Below are 19,548 nucleotides of genomic sequence, written 5' to 3'. Positions count from 1 at the left end.
TATGTGTATGTGTTAAGCTAACTGAGACTTGTTATTGCACTTGCATATCATTGCTCTCTTGTTGATTTTGATTGCTTCCATTGTCCTCATTTGTAAAGTCGCTTTGGATTAAAGCGTCTGCTAAATGACTAAATGTACTGTAAATGTAAATGTAATTTTAGTGCTTATATTCAATTAGCTGCCAAGGCAACATTTCTAATTCTAATTAATTTAAGTTAATAAATAATTTTTTTTTCATCTAATATTTATATTTTATTTTATTTTATTTTAATTTTATTTCATTTTCATTTTTCATTTCAATTAACAAAAAGAATTTAATAGTTTTCATTTGTGATGTTTAATAAGTAAAAGGCTAGCAAATACATTACTATACTAGCTGTCAATAAAGCATTAGGCTAACTGGAATGTATCACATGAGTCATATTTCTGGATCAGCCTTCAGCATATTTATTTTAGGGTGTGTAACTTTTTATCTGCAAAATGGTCTGTTGTCCACTTATCTGAGCTAAATACTTAAGTTACCTCAAAACATAGCTAAGCATAAATGATGGTGTTTTTGAGGATGATGATAATCTGTGTCTCCTGTATGAAACAATTATTTGAATTAGAAGTTGTCATATTTGGAATAAGCATATTCAAATTAAAATGCAAAGAAATCTGCATTTTGCATTACTGTAAGAAGTTATAGTCCAATTCACTTAAACATGTTTTTGGACATCCTATATGCAGGACGGTAATGTCATCAACGTTTCTGGAAAAACACTATACGTCTGTTCACAAAATAAAGTAGGCCTACATATGAATAAATAATACAATTATTTAAAAGTTTATTGCTGATTTTCTTCTTTTTGCAGCAAACAAACATTGTTATAAAACATTATTTCCATTCCTTTACTTTGTTGACACTGAAAAAGGAATTTCACTGTGCTTTTGAAGGGAATCATTTGCAGTGATCATTACATAGGACAACAGAAAATGACTGTATGCCAGGTATAGACAAATAAAGATGTATTATCATCTGGGTAAGACGTCAACAACATTCTCAGAAGACCATACTCTCCACTGCACACACAGCGGGAGAGAAATACAATTATCTCACTCAGGAGAACTGCTCTTTCTCTCTCAGGAAAATTAGATTGGCTCTGTTGATAGAAACCAAGGAAAACAGAAAGTTGTGGCATCCTTTGTGTTCATAATAAGGAAAAACCTTTGATATTAGCCATATTTGTACAACTTTATATAACCTGGCTGTCCCACTGGAACAAAAGGAACAAAACTGAGGTTGATTTCAGGGCACAGGAAGCCCGCTACAACAGGAATTGCCATGAAGATTTGAAGAAATTAAGTAAATTGCATGTCAATTTAGATGTTAAAGTAAGTCATGAGCACATGCAAAACACATTGAGGAATGACAGCAAACCCAGGCCTCGGTACTCTTGGGAAGTGCACTGTGATATATAATAGCTAGTAAAAAGAAACTGAAATGGTTTATCAGTCTCTTAAGTATTAAATGTGCTTAATCCAAAATGCAAGGCCCATGAGACAGTTTTGGTTTACTTTGCTGTGTTTTAGATTTTCCCTCTTGGATAACTTTAAGTAGGTCATAGTGAATATCTCAGCCAAAGCACCTGCAATGAAAAGTGGTTGTGGAACACTGACTGATAAACATGTGATATCACATTCTGTAAACGATTTATAGCAGAAACAGATTGCGCAATAGAGCCTACCATCTGTCCTGACTGCAGAACACACTCTCTCTTCTCTGTTGTGGGAGCTAGTGAAGGGCAGAATCCTCCTCTGTCTGTGTAATGGGGGCTCAAACAGCTGTCTTGCTCTTTAGTCAAGAATGTTTCTAACCTTTATTTTTTTATTGTATTTTTCCACCATAATCTCTCTCCTTTCTCACTCACTTACATTCAGTGTCTCTCTATTTCTGAAATTACTGTCATGAAATTTAGTCTTAATTTAGATTTAGTCTTACATAATGTTCTCCAGTTTTTTGTTTGGATATTGTCTGTATTATAACCCTAACAGCTACCAGATAATGTAAATAACTGCAAGTGGAACAGTGTGGAAACTATGCTTATTTAATAATAATAATAGTAATAATAATAGCTGTTGTTGTTGTTTACTTTATAATAATAATTATTATTAAACCTATAAAACAGTAATCCAGATTAACCCTTTCATGCATGAATTACGGAAAACGTGATCTAGATTTTTTTAATGATTCTTTTCATTACTTTATTACTTTTTATAAACATTTTAATTTTTACAAAATTCTGTTTTATTTAAAAATTATTTAACTGTGCCATGCAACAAAGGCGTAAAATGGGACATAAAACCACAGCTGACAATATGGAATATTGTGTTTTCTAATGGCATGTTATGCTATTTATATCAGCTCAGTTATTAAAAACAATAATATTACAATATAATAACAATGAAACACATATTGTAGGAACAATAACAGTAGTTACATATATGCGGAAACCTATTAGCAATATGGGCAAATCATGGAAAACATTCACTGCTGAAACAACTTATGCTGTCACTGTCACTTCCACTGTCCTCTGGGATATTCTCTATTATTCTGTACTGACTCCTATGCTATGACCTATGCTGTCCCTGTTTGGAAGGCAAAATGCAAATTTGTCTCCATATGTATGTGTAAAGTTGCCATTTAATGCTGTAATATGTAATTTTAAATGGTTATTTATGTTGATATATTTGTTAAATGTCTGTTAAAAGACAATTCATAACATCTTTGAAAAAATAGAATAGATATACTAGCAGGTTACAGAAATCAGACTTTATGCAATCTGACTCCACTGTTGCATGACGTCCACATACGTGGACAGTTGGTTTTTGGTGAATAAAAACTACATTTTACTCTAAATTTTAGTTTATAAAATACTAACATATTCACCATACTTTACTGTACATACTGATATTTTTATTTTTACCTCAATTGACCTTGTATAAAAGTTTTTCACAGATATGCCTGGGGCATTTAGCACATGGCTATCGCTGTCAGCCATCTTGGATTAATGATGTCATCAAGCAATGAATATTTGGAATGCAAGATAGTAGCCATTGTTACAATATTGCTGTCAATCTACTGACACTGCCCTCAAGTGGTTTGGAGAAAATTGCCATCATAAATGAACCCTAAATTGAGTTAAATTAACTGTCCACAAATGTGGACACCATGCATGAGAGGGTTAAACAAACAACAACCATCACTGTCATCAGACCTACACAATTGTCTATTAAACAATAACAGATCCAGAAAGGGAGGGCTAGGCTGCATTATTTTAGTCTTTATCATGTGACTGATGCACAAATTATGGGCAGCTGGAGATTGCTATGAAAACAACACTGAAGAAAGGACAGTGTGTATGTTTATATCTAGTGTTACATTACAATAGGCTGTCTAAAGGAGGCTTTCGCAGGAGATAATAAATATGCAGTATCAAATATTTAGAATTCCATTAGTTTCCATTCAGTATTCTATAAATATATGTTACAGTGATTAAAGTGTGTATTCTACTATGGGTACCTTTAAAACATGAAAGTTAAATTTTAGCTGTAAAGTTACATTATTGAAAACAAGTTATTATTATGAAAACCATATATTAAAGTTGTAAGCTGTAGTTCAGTGGTGCCGGTTATGGTAAAGTGCTTTCGCATGCATCAATGGCAAAAGAGATATTGTAGTGCCCTCGTGTGGTCAGATACTGAAGGTGCTGCAGAGGCACTAAACTACTTATACAGTTGTTTTTTTCGCTTTGGTATTTTTTTCACAAGCAACTGTTAATTTTAGTATTAATATCACAACAGAACCTCAAAAATGCACTTTTTTTTCAAACATTTCAGCATATTTTCAATTGTCTTATACAATACACACAATCACAAAGTATCCTCTTCACTACACAAAATAAGCGTTTCATTTATAAAAATGTTTCATTCACAGTAACTGCCTTTCATAAAGCTCTTACTATCAAACTTTTCATTCAGTTTAATACATTTGTCTATTATTTAATCTAACTCATCTTAATGGTTAATTAGTGAATCATTTGGTGCATCTATATATATAGATATAGAATCAACAGATATAGTTTCTGAAGAACTTGTTTGCAATTTAGGGATAACCAAATGTAATTAATTATTTTTAAACTAAAAGTGATTTATCTTAGATGATAACCACTATTTTGCAAGTGTGTGTGTGCGTGTGCGTGTGTACATTTTTCTATCCCGGTGGGGACTTAAACCTGAATACAAACTGACTCATGGGGACCTAAATTGAGGTCCCCATGGGGAAGCAAGCTTATAAATCATACAGAATGAGTTTTTTTTTTTTTTTTTGACAATGTAAAAATGCAGAAAGCTTTCTGTGAGGCGTAGGTTTAGGTGTAGGGTTGGTGTAGGGCGATAGAAAATACTGTTTGTACAGTTAAAAGTACTAAATTGAAAGAAGATCAAACTGTTGTATTCTGGTGGTTAAATCCAATGTTCACAATATATGTTACAATAATTTTATGTTTTGATACAATGATTATGTTGATTGAAAACTTGTATAATTGTAATGAAAGCATGAGATCAGTTTTAAAAGAATGACTAGTGATGTTACAAGTGTGTTCAGTTTGGATTTTTGTACTAAAAGTTTAGAAAATACACACCTTACTTGTGAAAATAGAACCAAAGCGAATAAAAAAAAAAAACTGTAACAAGCATATGACCACTAGAATGAAAATAGAGACAGACGACAAAAAAATATTGAGGATTTAAAAAAATTTATTAATTAATAACATGAGGATATTGTCTGGATGAAAAAGAAAGCAACATTATTTTATTATAATATTTCTCTCTATATTTGTCAGGCTCCATCTGGTTTTTAGGTCTCATCTTTTTTATTTAGCTTTTGAAGGAAGGGGATCTCTTGAGTAATGTCTCTGTGTGTGTAGGCATGAAAAATGTTATTTCTGTGTACTAGGCATGTTAAATATTATTTGGTATTTTTTACTTTATACTGTTATATCTTTTTATTATACACTCTTTATGAATTTTGATGCACTTTGGGCAACAAAGTTGTTTTTAAATGTGCTACATAAATAAAAGTTGAAGTAATACTTACCTGCCATCTGCCTTATAGAAAGCTCTTTGTGTTACTCTTAATGTGGTACAAGGCCTATTTCTTTCTTTCTTTAAAAAAAGTATTGATCATGGGGGCTTTAATATATTCATATTATAGTTTTAGCCTTTTACCTTTTTATTTATATATGATGCTGTAAGTATGACCTATCACAATCTACCCTTTGGACAAAGTCTGCAATGAAACAAACAGTATCCTGCTTTGTCAATATGATCTGTGAACTGACAGCCTATCTGTTAATACAGTAACATTCTCTGTAGGAATTTTGTTGAAATGATTACTACTTATTTAATTATTCAGCATCACTTTATAATGCCACAGTCACATTTTCACATATTTTGAAATATTAAAGAAGTATTGATATGGTATGAGGGATGTAATGACCAAAAAATTGTACTTGATGCACTCAACAGGTAAACTGAAGAAAATACTTTTGAAATCTATAAATAAGTGGTTTGACTTTTGTCCATTATGCAGACCCACACATGTATGTATACATGATAACCCATCACACACATTTGTATAGACACACACACACACACACACACACACACACACACACACACATGCACCCACCCACACACACACACTCACAGGACACTGACCTTAAACACAGAGTAAGATTTCGAGCATGAATCTCAAGCTGTGGCTGCTGCTCCTCTTTCTCTGTGCTGTCATTATCCCTGCATAGGTGAGTATTAACAATTATATACTGATCAGTACATAGAATCATTACCTTACAATAAGATCACTCAATTTTCAGCATGAGACATACATTTTTCTGAAAATTCGGGATGGAAAAATTGTGATACTGTATTATGTTTTGTTTTTTACTTTTAAGGATGTTTAAAGTCAAACATTTGACTGAATATATAGTAATATCTTTTGTCATTATTTATACTACACTGAATATTAGACTTGAATCACAATGATCTGATCTTGATAAAATAATGTCTTTTCTGAGAAAGTTTCTCACCTCTCAATAGTTGAAAAAAGACAAACATGATAAACACGATAAGCATGTTGAACGTGCTAAACATGAGCACCGTGATAAACATGGGAGGCCTGGTAAGCATCACGGAAAGAGAGGCAAAGAAAGATTGGAGGGTAAGTGTTCATATTTTGGGTTGAAATATAATACATATGCATCTTTTAAATGTCTATGCAAATGTTCTATTTACAACAAAAATATCAGGCCTGAAGGCTGAGTTTGACAGTTCAGATGACTCTGATGATAATGACGATGCAAACGATTGGCTGTTTGAGCTTCAAGGTCTCAGAGGTATGATTCATTCGCAAGGACACATTAAACTGATCAAAAGTGACGGTAAAAACATTTATAATGTTACAAAAGATTTCAATTTCAAATAAATGCTGTTCTTTTGAGCTTTCTGTTCATCAAAGAATCAAGAAAAAAGTCACAGTTTCTACAAAAATATTAAGCAGCATCTGTTTTCATCATTAATAAAAATAAGAAATGTTTCTTGAGCTCCAAATCAGCATATCAGAATGATTTCTGAAGGATCATGTGACACTGAAGACTTGAGTAATGGCTGCTGAAAATTTAGCGTTGCCATTACTGGAATAAATCACGTTTTAAAATAGAAAACATTTATTTTAAATTGAAATATTTAACAATATTCCTGTTTTTAATGTATTTTCCCAAACCAACCCCAAACTTTTGAATGATAGTGTTCACATGTGAATAAATACAGCCCAATACACAAACCAAAATACAGTGTCATAAACATTACACAAAACTGAATTCAACTAAACTATAAGCAAATAAACGTTTCCCCCTTTTGGTTATTCAGGAAAATGCAGCCCAAATCCATGCCTGAATGGAGGGGTGTGTGATGAAATGAGAAAGAATTTCAAATGCAAATGCCCCAAGCAGTTTGTAGGTAGAAGGTGCGAGAGAGGCATGAGCTCACTTCACACTGTATCACATTTATATCCATCACTGAAGTCATTTTGAAAAGCATGATGTTTGTTTTAGGGAAAAGGGTTTGTAAGAGGAGAAGCTGCGGGGCAGGACTATGTCTTCTGACCTCATCTCCTCCCTACTATAAGTGCAAGTGTATTCCACCATTTGCACCACCAAACTGCAAAACACGTAAGACATACAGCACTGAACTCATTCTGCACCAAGCCACTGTTTCTTAACAAACAGACGTTAACATTTCAGATTTGGTTCTAGAATGCTCAGACAAAAAATTAAAACTACTCTACAACTAAATCAGATTTCGAAGTAATGGAGATATATGGGTCGTATAGGCCTACTTGTTGATTCATGATTTATGTCTTTTTGTGTAGTTGCTCCATGTGAAACAAACCCTTGTCAGAATAATGGCAAATGTGTTGATGATGAGGATGATTTTGAATGCGTTTGTCCGGATGGTTTCAGTGGACAATACTGTCAAGTCGGTGAGTATATAATTACAGAGACGCTGTATTTCTCTCCTTGGATTAATTTCTGTGTATAAATGATTCTGAATTTACAACATATTTCAGAAATGCAATGCATGTTAGCGAAGAAGACAACATTTTGTCTCTTTTATATTATTCTTTTGGTGCTTTATACATAAATAACAACTAGAAAATGTTAAATGCTGTCTGTTACTGGGAAAAATGTGTTGTATTTTATTATATATATATATATATATATATTGTGTATATATATAGCTTCTGTATTTTGTATATATATTTGGTGAAAAACTGTGGAAGGGACTGCTCCTCTTGATCTTCTCAATGTATGTATACCACATATATATATATATATATATATTGTATTGTATATATTTTAATATTTATAATTAATGTTTTTTATTAGTTTATTATGTTTTTTATTAGTTTTTGTTTTAGTTAACATTATGCACATTACTATAAATCTTTGGTATATGAGTTAATGACAAAGAAAGCTATTTAAGAAACAAATTGCATGTTTAAAAAGTGTCTTTTAGAAATGTAACCTTTATTTTAAAAATGACAAAAAAGATCAATGACTTAAAAAATGTCAAGCGCTGTATCTATTGAGTTAAAATAATTACATATTTTTGTCAATAAATGTAAGTTTACACCGTTTTTATTGTGAAATATTTCAATGTCAAAATGTTCAAACATTTTTCAAGATAAAGTTGTTTCATACACATTCATCCTTTTTTAATATCATCCTCTTTTTTTTTACTCATGAATAACATGGTTTTCATTGGATCACACCATTTGACGCATGAATCTGAACTTTACTTTGACACAAGGTTCTTTTCTGTAATATAATTTCTTGTTTTATGGTTTTCTTGTAACATGAGAACAACATGAACACACAATCATAGTGTACTGTGACTGTATCCTCAGACCCTGATGACTGCTATGAGGGGGATGGACAGTCATACAGAGGGAAGGTGTCCGAGACAGAAGAAGGGGATGAGTGTCTCGACTGGAACTCTGAGTTTGTTCTGGATAAAGGATCTTTTCCTTCAGTGGCATTTGCATCTAGTGAAGGCCTGGGACCGCATAACTTCTGCAGGTTAAAAACAGTGTGGACAAAAAGCCTGGGACTACATATTTAATTATTGACTTTGAAGTAGTACATTTATTTTATGTGAAAACATTTCTTTGGTTTACATTTTTCAAAATCCTAAAGCTTTGTTAATTTACAGATTTAATGTTGTCTCAGACTTCATCTCCATCATATGTGCAAACATGCAAACAACACACTTACACACCTGGGGCCCTCTTTTAACGATCGAAGCGCAAGGTCTAAAGCGCACGGCGCAGGTGCACTTAGGGCGTGTCCAAATCCACTTTTGCTAGTTTAATGACGGGAAAAACGGTCGGCGCGCCCGCTCATGGTCTAAAGGGGTTGTCCCTATTCTCTTAATGAGTAATGGGTGTGTTTTGGGCATAACGTGCAATAAACCAATCAGAGTCTCATCTCCCATTGCCTTTAAGAGCCAGTTGTGCTCGTGTCATAGCAGATTTGCTATTTACACGGCGGAATTTGCAAGTGCAAAGACAGAATGCCTCTCCAGAAAGGAAACAGAGCTGCTCGTGCGCTAGCAAATAGGTAGCTTAATTCTGATACATGCAATGACTATCCATTATGACATGTAGGCATTTTTATATTTATGTAGCCTACACAATAATAATCTTTTACATTGCAATCCTTTAATTTTTAATATTTGGCATGTTTGTGTGCTGCTGTGCGTCCCTGTGTGTGTAATAAGCAGAGTGTATGCGCGCTGTGGACCCGCCTATACTAACGCGCTCTTTAAATAACAAAAAAACTACTACGCCATTGACTTTAGACCAGGTTTTAGTTGGTCAATGGCGCAGTCTATTTCAGTTGCCTCAAAATAGCAACGCACGCCAACAATGCACCTGAACACACCTCGTTTTCAGACCAGCACGCCCATGAGCGCACAAATGGGCGGAAATGCATTTGCTACTTAAACAACGTGGCGCAGGACGTGTGAGTCGGGCTGAAACTAGCAAAAAACACTTGCGTAGCGCCTGGCGCCGCATTGCGCCGGGTGTATGATGGAGCCCCTGAACTTGAGCAGCAGGACTCATAATCATATAGTAACCCCCAACTCAACTGCAAATCCTACATCTTTCTGTTTTACAGAAACCTTGATGGAGATAAGAAGCCATGGTGCTTTATAAAGAAGAACAGGAGACTTCGATGGGATTATTGTGATGTCAGAAAATGTCCCACACCTGGTAAGATTGATGATAAAGACACAGTGTGGTTTATAATATGATACTTTTTAAGTCAAGAGCTCTGACTCAACAACGCCAACATACAGTAGCTCTGACCCAGCAGATGTATTAAATTGCATTAACTAACATTACTAAACCTACATTAAATTTCAGTTTTGCCACAAATTCAGCTATTACTCACATGCTGCGCTTTTTCCTACAGCAACCACTACCACAAAAATGGTGTCCACCACTGCTGAAGCTCGACCCACCACAAATGCATTCACAGACAGTATTCCACCAAATGCAACTACTCTTCAACCAACTGTACCAACTACAACAGGTAAGACTTGTCTGGTAAAATTGATGACAATGCAGTAGCATAGTTTATAATCCAGTTGTGTTCCATTGAAAGTTTAAACCAAAAGCTGTAACTTTTACAACAGTCACTGATATTAATGTTCATTCTAAATGTAATAGTTAGTTCTTTTGAATTTAAATTGCTGAGAGACGGTTAAAGAGTACTCATATAGTCCAACAGCACTAGGACTTTTCACTGTTTGTATCACTCCAATTGTCTGTAAGAGTGGAGGGAGTTTTCACTGACTCTTTCTGCAGGTAGGTGGTGACAAACAGTGTTGGGGAAAGTTACTTTTAAAAGCAATGCATTACAATATTGCGTTACTCCCTAAAAAGTAACTTATTGCATTACCTTTTATACTTTTTAATGTGTTACGTTACTTTTGCGTTACATTTTCTCATCTGGGCTGGGCTTGTTTGTTTGTTTTAATATAAAAAAGTTCTATTTTTGGCAAATGTACCAAAAAGTGAAATGAATAATCCTCAGGCTGAAGGAAATATAAATTCATGTCTGTACTGAGCTCAAACAAACCTTTTAGTTGTGCTGCCATTCTGAATTGCATGAAGAATAGGATTCAGGAGAAGTTCAACACTCTTCAGCAATATTTTATTTATTTATTTGCTTATTGATATGGTTGAATTGGACCATCAAAGGTCAGCATCAAAGACATTGGGGTAGCACTTTATTTTACAGTACGTGTACTTCCCTGGTACATACATGGCAAATATCTTGTACCTACAGCCAGATGAGTGGTAACACAAGGTACTTTAATGTGGTATTATGTGGTAACAAACAAGACACATACTGTACTTGTTATACACGTTGTAAATATGTAGTACTTACCAACAAGTGTAAGTAATAATGGTCGCTAACAGGTAGTGTCAGTATATGGTAACTAATAAGACACATTACTATACTTACTAGTGGTCTATACATGGTAAAGTTTAACAAAGTTTGAAGAACTGGTAATTCCTGTGTAATGTTTATGTAAAATGGTGCACTTTATTTTACAGTCTTATTTCCATATACTTCCTATGTTCGTACTGGTGTATGTACCTATTAGTTAATGTACAGAATAAGTTATGCGGTACTCAAGTTGGGGGGAAATGGTAGGTGCCATTGCAGTTTGGAACTTTGGAAGTTGGTTGGGAACACGGCAGTAACTGCAGCACTGCATAGTGTTAATACTTAGCAGGCACAATCCTTTTAAATAGGGATTTAGACACATGACAATCAGGAGTTACTCAATAAGCACCTTGGTCCATGTTTATACCCCCCAACTTGTGTACCACATAACTTATTCTGTACATTAACTAATAGGTACATTAGTCAGTACGAACATAGGAAGTATATTTAGTTACCATATACGGATACTGTAAGGACGTGCCTGTTTGTACCCACTTGTCCGTAAGTACTACATATTTACCATGTATATACATTAGTAAGTACAGTAAAGTATCTAATTAGTTACCATGTACGGGCACTACCTATAAGTACCCACACTTGTCTGTATGTACAAAATAATTACCATGTTCATACACTTCAGGTAAGTACCTTGTGTTACCACTCATCTGCCTGTAGGTACAAGATATTTGCCATGTATGTACCAGGGAAGTACACGTACTGTAAAATAAAGTGCTACCGACATGGGTTATAAAAAATGGGATTAAATACATAAAGGATATTTGTGTTATTTAACATTTAATTATTGCAGGTTTGCGTTTCTGAGTTTGCATTTAACTGTTTTTATTTTGAGGAAAACTGAATCTGATTTTGTACAAGTGAGATGAGTAAACGCATCTTCACATTTAGTCTAGAACTATAGTAACCTACGGTGGACCAGTAATGCACAACACAGCTAAAATCTCCATGACACAACGAAATTAGCACAACACAACGGAAACAAGTCGCAACACAAGATTTTGTTGTGTTGTGCACTACTGGGCCAGCATAAGTAACCATCATGTTTACACAGCACTTACAACTGATTTCTCTCAACATGGGAACAGGAAAGCTGTTAGTCAATAAATGGGAAAACAAAAAGTAACTGTGTTACTTATTTGAAAAGTAACTCAGATATTTTCTTGTAAGTTAAAAGGTAATGTGCTACTTACTTGAAAAGCAGTAATCTGATAACGTAACTTGCGTTACTTGTAATGCGTTACCTCCAACACTGGTGACAAGTGACTGTCTTTATGAGTGAATCACTGAATCATTTATTCAACCAATTCGTTCAAAACACTGATATAAGGTGCAGTTGCTTTAAACATATTGGGGAAATGTGGCCTTCATTAAATGTGTGGATCACACATCGGACCTTCCAAATTTTTCCGAACACAACAAACTCAGGCAGGACAAAATGAGACATTTGAAAACAATATGTGCTTTTAATATCTTCTGGCTGGACAGATTCAGTCTTAAGCTAAAAAAAAAAAAGAAATCAGTCTGCATCCATAATACTATCATAATACTATTTCAGCAACTTGACTCCCCCAGACTGCAAATCAGGGCAAAAGTCATGTAGTGTATTCCAGCCTTAATTGTCAATATTATGTCTAAAATTTAAGTTACTTAATATTAACTTCTTGTTTATTGAACACTTACCAGATGGCAGCATAACCCCAGAGAGCACCAGTTCAGCCCAAATAGCTACTACTCCTGTCCCACCAACCCCATTACCTAAGAACGACACTTCAACAAAGAGTTTTCTTACCTGTGGCAAGCCCAATCCGAAAAAACAACTTAACCGGATTTACGGGGGTCTTAAAGCTATTCCTGGAGCCCGTCCATGGCAAGTATCTGTACAGGTTAAGCCTAAAGGATCCACCCAGCAGTACAGACACATCTGTGGAGGCACCCTTATCAAGACTTGTTGGGTGCTGACCGCTGCACACTGCATGTAAGTATGACCTTTAGTACAGTATTAAATACCATAATGAACACAGAAAAATAAAGACACAAGACATGTCAAGCAAACAAAGATGTGGGGTAGTATAGCCTAATGGTTAGATCTGGAATGGTAACTCTGGTAAGATTTGAATCTTACATGCAGTTATAATTATTATTATATGTTAATTTCAACCAAGGTAATATGTTTGCTGTCTGGTTTGATTTTTGGATGGTATGTGTGTTTCCTCTAAATCACACAGTAGGTGAGGATTGTGTAAACTCATCACGACATTGCTTTTTCAATCCATGATCACTGTTAACTGGTTCATTTTATATTTCACCACATTTAACTAAATGAATTTGAGCTTTTACTATTAAATTTGACTTCGTATCTGTATTATTTCAATATTCTTCCATGTTTCTTTGCTGTTAATAAGCTGGAAAAAAAGTCTCCTAACAATATATTTTCACATTAAAACTAAAATTAACCATAGCTTGGTTTTATTGTCTTTTGATGTGTGTACAGTGATAAAAAGCATGACTACAGAGTTATATTGGGAGGACTAAATCTGATACAAAAGGAGCAAACAGATCAGACTGTACTGGTGGAGGACACTATCATCCATGAGAAGTTTAAGGAAACCCCTGACGTCGTCTGCAATGATATTGGTGAGCAATGTAGACATTTATTTGCACAAACATGATTCTAATTATATTCAGTTTTTTTAACATTTATTTTTGTTTGGAATTGGATTCTAGTGTTTTCTTTTCTTAATCTCATCAGGCTTTTATTTTGAAGTGCATCTTTCTTTTTCATAGCTGTGGCCAAAATTGACCCCATCACCTTATATTATTGTGCACTATTTTGAGTGTTAGCCATTTTTAGTGGAAATTATGTAGTGTACTCATTCAATCCCATAATGCACTGCAATTAAGTAGCATACAACTGATCAGATAATACTCATTATGTATTGTTAGCGTCACATCAAAGGAAACAATTTATCTAAAAGCTCTGCTGAAGGATTCTTTATTTCAGCAAAATTTCCAGAAAAACACAAGATGGGAGAAACCCCTGGATAAAATCAAAAAATGATCAAAACGCACAGACAAGGACAATGGAACAAGAACTTTAAAATAAAATGCTAGTATAGTTCACATTATTGTTGATATTCCATGCAGTTAATCTGGCTGTTTGGTAATAAAAAATCCTTCAAGCTCAGCAAATTACTTCAAGTCTATACTTATTTTCATCTATTTTTTATTCTTTCTTGTGGTGCAGCTCTATTAAAACTGAAAGCTACTAATGGAAAATGTGCTAAGGAAACTCAGTTTGTGAAGGCTGCCTGCTTGCCCAAAGAACCTTTTACAGATGGAACAGAATGCAGTATTTCTGGGTGGGGAGCCACAGAGACGTGTATGTATCCATATGTGTACTTCTGAATTTGTGTTGAAGGTTCATCTATGAAAGGACTGAATCTGTTCTCTTTACTTTCCTGTCTGTAGCAGAGCATGGCTCTGTGCATTTGCTTGATGCACAGGTTTTGCTGATTTCTCAGGAGGTTTGTTCAAGCAATAAAGTATATTCTTCTTTGCTGGATGTTGGCATGTTTTGCGCTGGCTATCTCAAGGGAGGAGTGGACTCCTGTCAGGTGTGTCATCATTTTAACTGTATAATGTTGTTTACTAATATTAAAAGCAGATGGTGCTGCTGTAACAATGATATTAACATTCAACTCTCTTTCTGACAGGGTGACTCTGGTGGGCCTTTAACCTGTGAGAGAAATCAAACACACTATATCTATGGTATAGTGAGCTGGGGAGACAGCTGTGGAGAGAAGAACAAGCCTGGTGTCTATACCAGAGTCCTTAAATATTTGGATTGGATCAATGAAAAAATTGGTGGGACACAGTAGCATGTCTATGAAAGATTATCTGTTGTGTACTCTGATCTACCAGCAATGCTTTGTACACTTGCGCATTGCAGAGTTTCTGAAAGACTTCTAAAATAAATGTGTCTCCGTTTCCACACAATATTAAACAGTACAACTGTTTACAACATTGATAATAATAAAAAAAAATTTTCTTGAGTACACTTGCGCATTGCAGAGTTTCTGAAAGACTTCTAAAATAAATGTGTCTCCGTTTCCACACAATATTAAACAGTACAACTGTTTACAACATTGATAATAATAAAAAAATTTTTTCTTGAGCTCCAAATCAGCATATTAGAATGATTTCTGAAGGATCATGTGACACTGAAGACTGGAGTAATGATGCTGAAATTCAAATTTGCCATCACAGGAATAAAATGCATTTTAAAATATATTAAAATAGAAAACTCATATTTTAAATTGTAATAATATTTCACAATATCAATGTTTTACTGTATTTTTTGTCAAATAAATGTAGCCTTGGTGAGCATAAGAGTGTTCTTTCAAAAACATGAAAAGTTCTTGACCCCATAGTTTTGAAAGGTAGTGTACATATGTCATATGTATTTGCGTATCTATTATTCTACCATTTTGAAGTGCTGATTCTTTTAATTGCTGATGAATGAAATCACATTGTTTGAAGGTTTGCAGTGCAGTTGAATCAATTGTTGCGCTACAAAAAAAAATTAAATATTGTTCATAACTTTTTTTTTACATCTAGAAACACAAATCTAATCTACACAAAGCCAGAGTGAAATCAAACAAACCTGTGCTAGGCCTACTTTATCTTCTAAATGCTACAATATGCATTTAAGTATGAGTTTCAAAGATGATTAGGATCGACATATCTTAATAGGCTTTGAGTTTGTCCCCTGAAGATCATGACCTGGACAAAGAGCCAGGTGTAGAGAGTCTGTAAATGTCCCAGCACAGAATGAGTACAGTGGTGTCATGGTATCCACCCCTAAAAATGTCACCAGACCTCCAGGAAAGCTGCAGAAGATCCCTATCCGATGGAAGCAGGTGGAAATGGGCAAAGGATGAGCAGTACCTCCATGCCAGGCATTGTAGTCTCCATCAAAGTACTCCAGACACCAAGATTCAGCATGCCGGCCCAACCAGCACTCCTCCTTTTGACCTTTTCTTGAGATGGATGGGTAGGTGAGACCCAGTTCCCAATAGATCTTTCCACTCACATCTACCTCCCAGTAATGGCGACCAGAATCCCAGCACTGGATGCTCAAGACGTTAAGGGTGGTGTCAAAACGTCCCTCATGCTCCGGGACATCTTGCCATACATCTGTGAAAGTGGCACAGTCCCCTTCAGATGAAATAATCAGCTTGGGATGGGCAGTGGAAGGGTCCAGGACCACTTCTGAGGAATCTGCAAAATGAAGATAGGTTCAAAACTAGACTAGCTGTTTACACAGAATGTGTTTTTCCATTCCATTGTGCTACTTTTCCATTGTTTTTCTACGTAAACATGCTAAACGAGTATCTTTTATGTTGCGTCTCACATCTTTTGTGGTGTCTTGTGCATGACAAGGTGTTCAACAAACATGGCGCTCTAGTTAAAATAAGTTTAATTATTACAAAAAGTGTCTCATGACCTTGCGTTATTTCCCTCATTCTACTGCCTACGGGTTGAGGTTTTTCAAAGCAAAAAAAAAGGATTCTGTTTGAATGTCCCCTTATGGTTTATATATTTGAAAGAATATGGAACTCTACTGTAATTAGTTTGTCAGTGATCTAAAAAAAGTAACATTCATTTGCTGCAAATTGTTTAATGCAAAAGATCAACAATTTTTTAATGTGCTATTGACAGTTACTCACAGCTCTTCAGCAACCTCTTAGCAATGGGGATCTGCGAGCGGATAAACAGTAGTAAATTGTGTGTGAGGCCCAGTAGCTGATCTGATTTGGCCTCATCAAGTTTTATGAGACCTGGGTTTGTCGCTGTTAACAATTCCAGCACCCTGCCAACAGAAAGTATGTCAGCTCACAGATAACACCTGTCCTCAATATAAAAGTTTGATGGTTATATTGAGATTAAATATTTTTGGCAAAGCTGAATTTTCAGTAGCCATTACTCTTCAACAGTCTTCAGTGTCACATGATCATTCTAATATGCTGATTTGATGCTCAAGAAACATTATCATTATTATTAATTTTGAAAAGAGTTGTTCTGCGATTATACAATTATACAATTTAAATTCCCTAAAATTCTGATCATTACAGTGATAGTTTATTTCAGATGTCGTATACAGATTTTTAGAAACTAGAATATTAACCGGCATCTATTTACTAAAGTCTTTAATTTAAGAATGTTTGTTCCAGTAAGCTAAACGGTGTTCATAACAGCACATTAAATAAACCTAAACATGAACTGGATGCTGGTGAACATGATCTCTACAACAATAATGCCTTTGCAGATGAGTCATTCAGATTTCATTGTGTTTCAAAAGCTAGCATGCCTGACATGGTGACAAAACGATCTCTCTTAAGTGCGGTTCTAAATATACATACCTGTCCTCATACATTGTGACCTATGAGAGAGAGACGCAGAAATGCATAGTGAGAATGTATTATGTTGCAGGGATGGTAGGTTTCACCATCTATTGTTGGTCATTTCATTTATTGGTCACTCATGATATTTTTATATAATGACTGCCCATACCATCCATGGTAGATTAAGATCACAAATCAAATATAAACAAAAAGAGACCATGACAATTCACTTGTCTTACCAATTGTTCTTCTTATAAAAGGCTCACCCTGTCACCAGGCTGTATGTCACTGTCCATCATCCCTTCATTTAGCTGAACCTCAATGTCTCTGAGGAGGACACAGTTTGTCTCAATGAGGTTGTCCAGCACTCGAACCGCAGCCGTCTCCTCCATCTCCAGCAGGGACAGAGTGATCCTACAGTCCTCCTCCAGAACTCTCCGCATCTCTTCATACTTCTTCATTATCCTTTCTCTCATCGCAGAGGACTTTGACTGAGGAAGATGAGGAAGTTGGGTAATCCATTAAAATAGATTATTTGTATTTCTTTTTCCTAAATTCAAATGTTGTAAATTTTCTTAAGTCAATTTTTTATTGCTTTTGAAAGAAGTATCTTATGCTCTCTAAGGCTGCATTTATTTGATTAAAAATACAGTAGAAATATTGTGAACATTTTTGTGAAAAAGTATATTATATTTGAATATATTTTAAATTGTATTTTATTCCTGTGATGTCAAAGCTGAATTTTTAGCATCATTACTCCAGTCTTCAGTGTCACATGATCCTTCAGAAATCATTCTAATATACTGATTTTGTTCTTCGTTTTTGTTGCTTAATATTTTTTGTAAAAACCATGGTACATTTTTCCTGATTCTTTAATAAAAGAACAGCATTTATTTAAAACAGAATTTGTAACATTACAAAAAAAATTGTAACATCAAAAATATCTTTACAGTCACGTTTGATCAATATAATGCACACTTGCTGAATAAAAGAATTAATTTCTTTCTTTCAAATAAATAAATAAAAATCCTTACTGGCCCCAAACGCTTTAACACTAGTATTACTACAGACCTTAAAATGGCCATATACATACTGTATATAATTATCTTAAAATAAAACAAACTTGTAAATAATATACTTTAAAAAAGTTGATTTAGGATTTACTTTGAAGACGTTTTCACTCAGAAATTGCTAGTAAATTTTACAAATAATTACACAGAAATTACAATAAATATTGAAGTAGAAAGACTGTAATATAGTATTGTCTTGTAAAACATACTCCAATAATTTTAAATACATTTTTACAGCATACATACCATCAAGATGATATTGGAATGTGTCTTTGTAATATATTTAAAGAAGCATAGCTTGATTTTACATGCTAGACTCACTTTGATTTCATTTTGCTTGCCATTCAGTTTCTTCAGTCTGCATCTGATCACTACCCTTTGTCTCATGAGTTGATCCTGGTTATTTTTTTGCATGTCTTGTTGAGAAAACAAAAAACAAACAAGCAAACAAACAAAACCTGCATGAGAATCCAGGCAAACTTTGACATTTCTAGGATTAAAAATAAGAGAGAACAAAACTTACCTGACACTGATCTTTCATGTCACCTTGCTAGACTGAGAGACAGTCCTTATATTGCTTTCACAAATCCTTAGGGGGTAATTTGCAACTCTGTAGATGTTCCAGCAAGCAAGATTTTAAGGAGCTCATGCTTCACTAATAGTGAAAGCAGATCACATGGGTGGGTCACAGTGGCACGATCCTGCCAGAGATAAATGGCATTCACCTTGACTTGTCGCTGTGAAGCATCTGTCACTGCAGTGCTGCTCGCCACCTGTGACAGGACATCAGGGTTGCCAGGTTTTGACAGCAAAACCCGCCCAATTGCTACTCAAAATTAGCCCAATCGCTTTCAGGGGGGATCCCCCGGTAAAAATCGCATTCTGGAGGGTAAAATACAAATTTTTTGGTGGGGTTCCCCTGATAAAAGTCGC

The 19,548-nt window shown here is 34.8% G+C and overlaps 2 protein-coding genes across 2 annotated transcripts; one reads left to right on the top strand and one right to left on the bottom strand.

The window, feature by feature from the left end:
- Positions 1-5,778: 5,778 nt before the first annotated feature.
- Positions 5,779-15,175, top strand: LOC107733707 (hyaluronan-binding protein 2-like). Its single transcript, XM_016545449.1, has 14 exons — positions 5,779-5,846; positions 6,142-6,262; positions 6,351-6,437; positions 6,970-7,077; positions 7,155-7,271; positions 7,472-7,582; positions 8,510-8,681; positions 9,783-9,877; positions 10,080-10,199; positions 12,825-13,116; positions 13,633-13,775; positions 14,386-14,520; positions 14,610-14,755; positions 14,855-15,175. Exons 4-14 carry the CDS (start codon positions 7,017-7,019, stop codon positions 15,017-15,019), a joined length of 1,557 nt encoding a protein of 518 aa, XP_016400935.1. The 5' UTR covers positions 5,779-5,846; positions 6,142-6,262; positions 6,351-6,437; positions 6,970-7,016; the 3' UTR covers positions 15,020-15,175.
- Positions 15,176-15,604: 429 nt separating this feature from the next.
- On the bottom strand, positions 15,605-19,205 carry LOC107733725 (probable E3 ubiquitin-protein ligase TRIML1). The gene is made up of 6 exons (XM_016545477.1): positions 19,139-19,205; positions 18,937-19,031; positions 17,812-18,036; positions 17,564-17,583; positions 16,871-17,013; positions 15,605-16,421 (listed from the first exon to the last, which is right to left on the bottom strand). The coding sequence occupies exons 2-6, from the start codon at positions 19,027-19,029 to the stop codon at positions 15,871-15,873; spliced, it is 1,032 nt and encodes a 343-aa protein (XP_016400963.1). The 5' UTR covers positions 19,030-19,031; positions 19,139-19,205; the 3' UTR covers positions 15,605-15,870.
- Positions 19,206-19,548: the final 343 nt, after the last annotated feature.

Source organism: Sinocyclocheilus rhinocerous, unplaced genomic scaffold (genome assembly GCF_001515625.1).
Source record: "Sinocyclocheilus rhinocerous isolate Xijiao unplaced genomic scaffold, SAMN03320098_v1.1 scaffold789, whole genome shotgun sequence".
In the NCBI taxonomy this organism is placed as follows: Eukaryota; Metazoa; Chordata; class Actinopteri; order Cypriniformes; family Cyprinidae; genus Sinocyclocheilus; species Sinocyclocheilus rhinocerous.
Note: the sequence above shows the minus strand (reverse complement) of the source record. Positions and strands in the feature narration are given on the sequence as shown.